At 50.0% G+C, this 10,287-nt stretch overlaps 1 protein-coding gene across 2 annotated transcripts; it reads right to left on the minus strand.

The window, feature by feature from the left end:
• Positions 1 to 208: 208 nt before the first annotated feature.
• Positions 209 to 10,033, minus strand: echdc2 (enoyl CoA hydratase domain containing 2). Of its 2 annotated transcripts, XM_069194417.1 has the most exons (11): positions 9,565 to 10,033; positions 7,491 to 7,558; positions 6,165 to 6,252; positions 5,797 to 5,883; positions 4,011 to 4,103; positions 3,370 to 3,426; positions 3,094 to 3,281; positions 2,715 to 2,765; positions 2,476 to 2,523; positions 961 to 1,081; positions 209 to 538 (listed from the first exon to the last, which is right to left on the minus strand). In XM_069194417.1, exons 1-10 carry the CDS (start codon positions 9,803 to 9,805, stop codon positions 1,004 to 1,006), a joined length of 999 nt encoding a protein of 332 aa, XP_069050518.1. In that variant the 5' UTR covers positions 9,806 to 10,033; the 3' UTR covers positions 209 to 538; positions 961 to 1,003. The 2 variants fall into 2 exon arrangements, with proteins under 2 accessions (XP_069050518.1, XP_069050517.1); XM_069194416.1 differs by having other exon boundaries at positions 209 to 1,081; positions 9,565 to 10,031.
• Between the last annotated feature and the right edge of the window lie 254 nt (positions 10,034 to 10,287).

Consider the following 10,287-nt stretch of genomic DNA (forward strand, 5'->3'; position numbering starts at 1 on the left):
AGCACCGTCAGAGTGCGTAGAGAAGTGGTCAGACATTGCACTCGTAACACAAGTGAGGCGACAGGGCCACAGGCCAGCAGTGCCAGCGCCTTGGCGCAGTCGGGGCAGCGTCGGGACACTGTAGTGAGGTAGGGTGAAGGGCGGTACTGGAAGACATACTGGCCTGAACACAGCGATGAAACAGGATGGCTGGAGTTTACGAAAGAAGTCGGTAGAAGCATTTTATTTTCATTACAATTACTGACAGGGCATTGCAAATTACTGAATCATTGCATAGATATGCAACCATAGTCCCCCTCTCATCGGCGCCCCCAGCGTGGTGGTATTAAACCTCCACACCCAGCAGTTTGCTTGACCCCACACATCTGTCTGTTCACCTGGACAGATTCCAGTGTCTCTTCAGCACATAGCGTAGGTCTTACTGGCTGGAGGAGGGCTTGGACCACAGTGGTAGTGATGCACAGCTGGGCTGCAGCTGAGGCATAGGCAGCAGGTACAGTGTCATCCAGTCCTCTGGTCACAGCCCTGTTCTTTCCCTCTGTAGTGTTTAAGGAAGCAGGACACTTGAGCACACAAGTCTACACTATTGTTCTCATTCAGATCGGCTGTAGGAGCGAATCAGGACAGACAACTGGAAGTTCAACACCCATGCGTAGAAAAGGGGGCAAGAGGAGAGAAATGTAAAAATCTATCCCAAAAAAGTTTACAAAAAAAGAGGTCGAGTCGCGTCTTTAGCTGAAGCAGACAGAAGACTGGAACAGCTACCGCTGAAGCAGACTTGAGCGGCTTGTTATAGTGTGGGCGCAGATAGACAGGAAAGAGTACACTCTAGTAAGCGCTTGAGCCACAGCAGGATGGAGGAGACTGGATCTCAAGACGACATGCGCAGGACGGGATGCGAAGGGGAGTTTAAGACCCGACAGCGCTGGGGCAGGTGGAGGGGGGGTCTGGACACTCGACCTGAATGGGCCGGGGCCGGTGCCGGTGCCAGCGCCGCCCGTAGTTACTCCCCCGTGTAGCGTGGAGGCCTCTTCTCGATGAAGGCAGCCATGCCCTCCTGCCTGTCCCGTGTTGGAATGACCTGGGAGGAAAGGGAACGGGGAGAATCACAGACATCCTCCTGCAGCACCTGGGCTCCCGTCGCCTCTAAAACCAGCAGCAGCCCTCTCTCTTGTAGGACGAAAGGGAGTCCATTTAGTAAAATGTTGTGATGAAAATAACTCGGGCCACACAAATGTAGAAGATCTTCACTGCGCAATACAGCTGTTGAAGAGGCATCTTTTCTGACTTTCACCCCTAGAGCTTGTTTTATACCACAATAGCTACAAAAGTACAAGTTCACTCCAGCTTGTATCCAGTTCTGCTATAGCTTCATTTCTGAAAGTAGATAAGGAGATGAAGCACATATTTGGTATCGTTCCAGCTTCTCTGACCTCGCTGATCCGACAAATACTTTGATAGCGCAGGAACAAGCGCTCTCGGGTACGTCTAGGTCACCACTCTTTATCTCACACGTCTAATTTAACCCTCTGACCTCATGCAGCTCTTCACAGGTTACTCTAATTAAGGAAATAATTTGCAAAAAAAAACACTGGAGTTACGAGGATCCGGGTAAAACATTTTGGATGTTGAGAACTTAAAACCCGCTGAGAATTTCAAGGTGAGCAGACTGAGGGACAGAAGCACCGGTGTGAGGTCAGCAGGGACCAAAAATAACCCCAAAAGGGGTGAAATGGAACAAAAAGGCAAAAAAAGAAAGGTGTACCGCTGTGCAACTCGACCTCCAGGCTGGGCTTACCCTGTTTAACGGGGCCCAGCCTGGGGAAAAGGAGAACCGCTCGCACAGCGGCGACCAGACTGGACTGACCCCGTTTAGCAGGGTCCAGTCTGGGAGAGCAGGGCGCGTAAGGCCAAAAACAAAACAAAACTCAGTGTGTGAAAAAGGCGTGCCTGCCCCGGTGAAGATATTGCCTTACGCAGGTGCAATCCCCTCTGGGACTGTCAGTGTAACACTCCCCCTTCTGGGGGTGTCCAGTGTGCCTTTGTAGGACCTGCACAGCTGTGGCTCATCCTCTAGTAGCCGGGACAGCTGTGGCTACAAAGACGAGGCCTCCACACTGGACACGCCCCTGCGTAATGCCACAGCTGACATGGACCTGCAGCACACCCCAGAAGCGAAGAAGAGGTGGGCCAGTTTTGAATTTCTCTCCACATCCCAAAGTGGATATAATACCAGACACGGTGATAGCGTTACAGTGATGCAATAGCCAGCGTAATCGCATGTTTGAAGATGCGAACCTCAACACATTTAGAAAGGAACACTGGTGGACACGCTACAGTGGGAACCCACAGGAGCACGCTGTCCGTGCAGCAGTGTGGGGGTGAAGGGGGGCGCAGAAGAACACTGACCCCAACCCACCCCACTCACCCCCACAGGCGTGCTGCCCCCGCGACCCCTTCCAGCCCCCAACTCACCCTGGCGTAGCACATTCCCTCGATGGCCATCCCAGTGGAGATGTCCACCTGCAGGGCACAGCCGGACAGGCCCGGGGAACGAGAGAGGAAGGGGGAGGAGGAAGAGGGTGAATTCCCAGAGGTGAGAAACAGGGGGAGTGTGGGGGGAAAAAAAATGACAAGTCACAGGTCAGCAGCACACACCATCACGAATGAATGAATGAATGGGATTTGGATGAATGGATTATGAAACACCACACCTCAGATCCTCTGCTCATGGCCTCCTTTGCCATTCGTACAGCAACCGGAGCCTGCGGATTAGAAGAGAGGGAGTCAGACACAAGACACGGGCATGCAGTCCCACACCACACCAGAACCAGACGGCAAACCCTGGTGCAACAGCGATCACACTGCAGTATAAAAGACACGGGGAAGGAACCCAAGAGTGATGGAGTCACGGAGAGAGACGCAGGGCTCAACAAACACACATCAGGATTGTCCTGCGAACATTTGTATCTGAACGTGGAAGCTCAGTGGTTTAGTTTGTTGCGCTAAGCTCTGGGCATGAGCTAGAGAGAGACCGTACGAGGGCGAGAGTGAAACTGGGAACCGCGGACACTAGAAATCCGTCAGACGCACCTGTGGCAGTATCTCTCGGGCCAGGTCCAGGGCTGCCCCGTGGGCCGCGTCTCCGGTCGGGTTCTGCTCCACGGTCCGGTTCACTAGGCCCAGCTCCAGCGCCTGCGCCCCCCCCAACCGCCTTCCAGTGAAGATGAGCTCCTTCGCCACGGCGACACCCACCACTCGCGGCAGACGCTGGCTGCCCCCTGCAGGACACCGCACAACCGGCACCATTCAGGACGGGCAGACAGAGGCTGATGGGTCACAGTGGCCGTTATCCGTCTTATTGCTCACCAGCTCCAGGCAGAAGCCCTCTGGTGGTCTCGATCAGGCCCATCTGTGCAGAAGAGGCTGAAAGAAAGGATTGAAGTCGAGCTTTAGAGGCAAGAGCGCACAGTATGTGAGGCACAGCAGGAAAGTACAGCTGATTACCCTCTGCCAATTCAACTTTTAAAAAAAGTTACAAAAATACAACTGCAGATAACTTCATAGGGGAATGAGGTGGTTGGTTAGACCTCCTGCAAAACTAGTCGAAGAAATTCTATTCTCGTCCGCCTCTAGGAAAGCCAAAGCAGAAAAACCCCTGGGATTCCCCGTGCAGCTGCTGCACACGCGACCAAGTGTCTCCCAGGACAGATGGGATTTAGGCGGCCAGCATTCTCTCAGCTTTAAAGCGCAAAGCCAACTCCTGTGACCAGCTGGGCTCCCGCGAGCTTGCAGTGACGTCGCAGTGCGAGACGCCACTCCTCCAGTCGGCACCTGGCATCCTGTATCAAATAATGAAGGAGCCCGAGAGCTGGAGCTGTCCGACAAGCACGTCTGCAGGTCCTCGGGCCCTTTGTGAGGTTTTCAATGCGGTCTCTCTGCGGACATGCCCAACGCTGACGCACCGCAGTCCCCCCGGACTCCTGTGTGGGCAGGCAAGGATGGCTCACCGGCTGTGCGGAGGTCACAGGCCAGTGCCAGCTCCAGGCCCCCTCCCAGGGCAAAGCCGTCCAGGGCAGCAATGGTGGGCATGGGCAACACCGCTGCGGGGCGGAGAGAGGGAGATCAGAACATAAAAGGTTACAGGCAAGAGGAGGCCATTTTACACCTGGGTTTCAGTCGTTTCTTGGACACAGAAGTAGGACAGAGAACAAGGTAAGGAAAGCTAGCTCTCACACAGCAGGACACCCACACCACTAAGAAAGTCCCAATGTATTCATGCTAGGGTCTGGAACAGCTTGTCAGCTACATGACTCTTTGCAGACCAGAGGTGACTTTGTTGACTGCTGGGGTTTCTTTCTATTTAAGTTTAAAGTTATAATCTGGATGGTTTACTTGCACAGATTATGCCTATAATATCTCGGGAAACTGAAGACATTTCCTCCTTTTACACTTGGTCACACTGTGCTGCCTATGCTTTCACTGATGATGTTGTCTTTTTCTTTTTTTGAATAAATACATGTACAATGAAGCAGAGCGATGGAGTCTCTCCGTGCAACAGACAGGGCGTTTCATTTGGAGAGTCCAAACCCCTGCACCCTGCTCATGTTTCTCCTCTTTACACTGCCTCCTTCATGCGAATAGAGAATGAAAAATTATACATCCGAAGTCTGGATTATTTTATGTTTCCAAATTGGGTTCAAGAGGATGATAAGAACAAAATTCAAGCATACAGCACTATTCAAAATGTTTGGAAGCACTGTGCACAGAGACAAGAGGAGGCAACAGCACTTTTCACACTGTCCATGAAGGACAATTAACTGTTGCTGGGCTGCTTGAGAAATAACAGATGTCATAAAATTAGGCATACCCCCTGGCACGGGCCCAGCAGGACTGAAACTGTGTCAAAGAGAAACAATAACAAGATACTCCAGGGCTGGGCTGGGAGGGGGGTCTAAATGAGCTGTATGCTTTCACAGGGGCTCTCCTTTGATGTACAAATGTGTCAGTCAGGGAGGGTGGTTACTTACCCAGAATCCCTTTCATCTCCTGTAACGGAGTGTCTATATAAACAGTATACTGTACCTCGACTCATGCTTTGAATCGCACTGCTACTCTGTGGCCGTGTCATTCCTGTATGCATACACAATCAACTCACAGTGATTGTGTATGCATACAGTGAATACAGTGAATCTCACAGCGAACCTGACTAAGAGAATTCCTTTTTCTACATCCACCAATACCCTCACTCCCTGCACAGAGACCCGTTTAAACTACTGCTGTCTGACTGTGATGACAGCCCAAGGCCTCCTCTTTTTACTAGGTAAAACTGCACAACCAGGGAGCCTGCATGCTGCCCGACAGATCTTCACAGGGAACCTACGTGTTAAATATGCAATATGTTCTTTAAAGTAATCTGGTGAGGTCGGGTTTCCTAACAGCTATCTGCGTTTTCATACATGCTCCTTGACAGTTTAGAAAGAAACATGTATCCACCCTCTCTCTTGTAAACAGGCTTCACCTCAAACTGAGAAGTCTTGGGGAAAAAAGCATGCACTGCAGACTTAATAATATTTACATTCATCTCCCATTCACTGGCACATTTAAGAGCTTCACAAAATACCACCTTCAATGGTTGCATAGGATATGAAAAGTCAAGCTGGACTGAGTGGACTGAGCTGACTCATTGCTGATTGGTAGAGAAGCTATTAGAGGAATGCAATTTTATTGAACGCTTGCAAATGTTTTCCACCCCAAGTCTTACAGACCACCTCTCCCCAGTGCAAAAATTCTCACCGATCTCCGTCATCATCGAACGTAGTCCGTGCACAAAGAGCTCTGCTTCAGAGTTACTCATCTGAGCGCGTTCCTTCAAATCAGCACCTAGGTGGGAGCAGACAGCATTTCAGAATTCAGGGGAATTAACTCCTGATCGCTGGAGAGAATAAATCGGAATAAAAGCCTACTGCTCCAATGTTTTTTTTTATCTCATACTACAGCAAGAACTTCCAGCGCTTTCCTCACTGCAGTAAGAATGTGTTGCTGTTAATGTCCTGTGAACTGAAGGATGAAAAACTGCGTTACCCTGGGTTGGGTAAGGAGGCCTGTGAAGAATACTGTTTTCTCTGAATGACATTTCAGTGGGCCCTCACACTGGCACTGACCTGCGCAGAAGACCCCCTGCACCGCGCTCCGGAACAGCACGACTCTGACCGCGGGGTCGTGATGGAGCGCGGACACCAGCTCCCTCATCTACAGCACAGGGGGAGAAGGGGACAGGAGACTGAGCTCACCAGGGGAGCAAGCAGAAACACCATCAGAGCACACCCTGGCAGCAACGTCTTCTTGCAAGGCAATAACCGGTATCACAGGCTAGGGCTGGGCGATCATTCGATAACGATAATTATCGGAATACAATTTTCCTCAATATAAATTTAACAAAAGTTGGCTAAATGTTCGATATATATGTTTATGCTTTTGCGCGCAAAATACTGCGCGAGTGTGCGTGCGTGCGTGTTGCAGACCGGGCAGCTAACGTGGTGGTGTTGACCCACACGGTGGTGGCTGACAGGATTGTAGTTAGAGTGGAGAAATGAGCGACACTGAAGCAAATGTAGTGCTGCCAACGACCAGCTCGAAGGACGATAACATCGTCAACAGGAAAGGTCATTCAACTTCGGTAATTTGGAGATATTTTGGCTTTTTACGATCAGACATAAAACAGAGCACTTTAAACTTTGCAGTCTGTCTGAACCATCTTCTATGTGTGTTTTATCACACTGCAGTATTTCATTTTTCTATTAAGATATTTATTTTGTAAATTTTACTCATGCATATTTTGACAAAAAAACTTGAATACTCTCTATTCATTTGTTTAATGTTTCTGCTGTGTGGCAAGTGTTTGTTGCGTTCTTAAAATAAAGAGTTGTTTAATTTTCCAACTGTTTCTTCAACTTTCACTCAGGAGAAAAAAAAATCTGCCTTTAAACTTGAAATAAATAATAATTTGTGATGTATCGTGATAATTATCGATATCGACTGATATGAAAATTTTTATCGTGATAATGTGTAATTTTGGGCCATATCGCCCAGCCCTATCACAGGCTATTCCAAATGCTTGAATGGTAGGATAATCCTATTATTTTAAATTCAACAACATAACTTAAAAAGAGTTCCAGCTCTAGAAGCAGTGAGGAATATAAAAATGACTTGGGTGTCGACCACAGCGTCTGCTTTCAGCTCAGTGTTTTTTCCATCCTGTATTTGCCGTTTGTTCATGTTTTTGCAGGCGACGCTCTGCCCTTAGTGTTAGACGTGACCCGGCAGGTGGCTGCCTTTCTTATCAGAGAAGCGAGCTCCTGTGGCTTTTTGTGCAAATTCAAATTCAAAAGCTTCACTGGCACGACCGGCAAATGACCGTGCTGACTGGGGTGGGTAAACTGTTATATCAATCGATATCAGGAGACAATAATATCGGCTCTGCCGCTTACCTGGCTCACAAACACCTTCCCCAGGGCGTTGCGGGCTCGCTGCCGGCACATCACGACTTCCGCCACCCCTGTGGAGAAGCCCAGGGAGGAATAAGGAGCAAAGGAAGGCGAGAGAGCGGGGCTGAGAGAGGGCGGTCAGAGGGTTGAACCGGACACCGCGGTACCGTTTCAAGACCCGTGGGAGAAAGAATAAAGGTGCTGTGGCCTGGACAGGTAGCCGGAACAGGTGTTTCTGGGTGTCAAAACATGAATCAGAGACCTGAGGTCAGAGAAGCCGGGAGATAAGGGATAAGGCACCTTCAGTTATCTACTTTAAGAAATATATCAGAAACGGAGGTAACAAGCGAGATATACACTGAAGCACAGAACAGTGGTGGCTCTGTGGCTAAGGATCTGCGCCTGTGACCGGAAGGTTGCCGGTTCAAATCCCGCAGCCGGCAGAGAAATCCTACTCTGTTGGGCCCCTGAGCAAGGCCCTTAACCCCAACTGCTCCAGGGGCGCCGTACAATGGCAGACCCTGCGCTCTGACCCCAAGCTTCTCTCCCTGTCTCTGTGTCTCCCAGGAGAAAAGCTGGGGTATGCGAAAAGACGCATTTCTAATGCAAGAAATTGTATAGGGCTAATAAAGAAACATCATTATTATTATTATTACTTTATTTGGTAGTTATCGTGCTGCAGGAACTCCCAGGTGTGTTAAGACCGTCAGGTTTGAAGGGTACAGAGTCAGAATCTATCCCAGTGAGGCTGGGGGGGGAGGGTGACAGTCAGTGAAGACAGCTCCGCAGCAGCTGCTGTGGAAAACACTGAAGACGCATCTTCTGTGAACTTTAAAGACATTACTAAAGCTGGAGAGCAAAGTTAGACTGGTTCCTGTAATTACTCACGACGAGATCAAATGAAGGCGAGAAGACAAGGTGACCTTTCAGGAGGGTTAATGTTGTTTGTTTTTCGTGACACCATTATTCAACACCCTTTACGGTTAGCCTGTTGGCTTTTAAAGCCACAGCCCTCCAGTCAGAAGTCCGGAGCCCTGGGCTTTACGCCACACTGCAGTCCTGCAGAAAAGAAGCTTGTTTTAACACCTCTGGCTTACTGGGTGCTTCTGAGGGCACACTGTTTCCCATGCTCAGAGTGACTCAGCAGCTCTTTCCCCTCCACCGAGTCCATTCAGTCCATCGCCCAGGCTCATGGGTAACTCTGCAGGGCAGGTGCAGCTCCTGAGACCCAGCGTGGCGCAGGGCCAGGCTGGGCAGCTGCAAAGCGACACCAGGACACCGCAGGGCGCAGCTCAAGATGGACGAGCCAAGTGCGTCACTCTCTCGCTAATCATCCACAGGTGTGGGGGGTCACACCTGTCCAGCAGTTAGATACAATCCAGCCTTCGGTACATTCGGTACTGCTGCAGGAGCCACAAACTAGGCACCTGCCATCTCAGGCTGCATAGGGTACCTCACTTCTATTATAGACCGATGTGAAGTAAAAAACAAACGATACACGCGATCCATTAACAAAACCTACAAGAGCCTGCAGAGTCCAAACCGAACAGTGGAAGAGGGGCTCCTGTCTCTGCTCCCCGTGTGTCAGCGCTATGCTTGCTGTTGCCCAAGGCAAAAGCGCTGTGCTGGCAAAAGTTGAAAGGAAGGCAAATTAATTTCAACACTTCATTAGTCTGGTACTGTAAGAGCCACCTGAACCAGAAAATTGCTTGAGCAATATATGCTTTTAAAATATATTTTAAAAAGACTACAACTGCTCACAAGCCACAGTCTCTGTATTCGACTGCCGACTTTAACCCATCTCCTCTCACTCGTCAGAACAGTGAAAAAACTCGGCCGCAAAATACTGCACGTCTTTGTATTACACCCAGCAAACACTGGGTATAGTGTTTTACCAGTGCGTGGGTGGGTCCGGTTATCTGTTCTGTATGTTTGAACACTTTGATTCTAATAGAAAAACAATTCCCAAGTGTTGCTACCGCTACATTGCTACACGGTAACACTGGGGACATCGCAGAGTGGCGCTGCTCCCATGATCCACATCAGAATAACGCAAACCCCCTGAGCCCTCTCTCACCTGTGTCTTCTCCGTCCAGCCGGTTTAATCGCACCTCCACCGAGTCAGGGCTCGACGGCTCCGAGTGCAGCCCTCGACCGTGGATTCGCAGAGACCCCAGGAGTCCCGCTGCCGGTCCGGACCGCTTCTCCCCGCCGGGTACAGGAGCTCCTGCCCGGGCTGCTGCGCCCACCGACAGCGGCCTGAGGCCAGCCAGGAGAGCTCGGCACGGCCAGGGAGAGAGTTTCCTAAGCAAAGTCATTGCCGTTTGCTTTCCCAGCAGGGTCACTCGCCTCAGAGGTAGCCGTCCGCCACACGGTTTATGACGAGGAAGTTAAGATAAAAAAACAAGTTTCGGGAAAGGATATCCCGCCCACCCAAAGGAGGGGCCTTGGTGAAGTAAGGGGTATGGAGTGGTGGAGGGTTAGTTTTAAAATCCGCACACCAGTTATCGGCAGTTCCTGGCACCTGTGGAGTTGCAGATTGTATAGTTTTACATTCCTTCCATCTCTTTCGTTTTTAACCAGCTGCCTGCTCTTGTATAGACTTTTTGATGAGTTAGGACTTAACGTTTTTCTTTTTGTTTTCACCCGGGGAGTGCTACCGTAGGCCTACCTGTTTATACCGGATTTTGAACACGTTTCCTTAGAAATGCAAGACGTTACTGCTTTAAGTATCTGAATGTTCGCAACTTAACTTTAAAAACGGATATTGAAATATTCCAGTGGACACCACCAGATGGCG

The sequence above is a fragment of the Lepisosteus oculatus genome, chromosome 9 (assembly GCF_040954835.1).
Source record: "Lepisosteus oculatus isolate fLepOcu1 chromosome 9, fLepOcu1.hap2, whole genome shotgun sequence".
Lineage (NCBI taxonomy): Eukaryota > Metazoa > Chordata > Actinopteri > Semionotiformes > Lepisosteidae > Lepisosteus > Lepisosteus oculatus.

Bases quoted from the DNA above. Each gene is read 5' to 3' on its own strand.
- echdc2 (XM_069194417.1), bottom strand. From the start codon at position 9,805: ATGACTTTGCTTAGGAAACTCTCTCCCTGGCCGTGCCGAGCTCTCCTG. The intron at 3,427-4,010 runs GTGAGCCATCCT...CCTTTCTTTCAG, and splicing joins CTGTGACCTCCGCACAGCCG to CCTCTTCTGCACAGATGGGC. The intron at 1,082-2,475 runs GTGAGTTGGGGG...CTTTCCTCCCAG, and splicing joins AGGGAATGTGCTACGCCAGG to GTCATTCCAACACGGGACAG.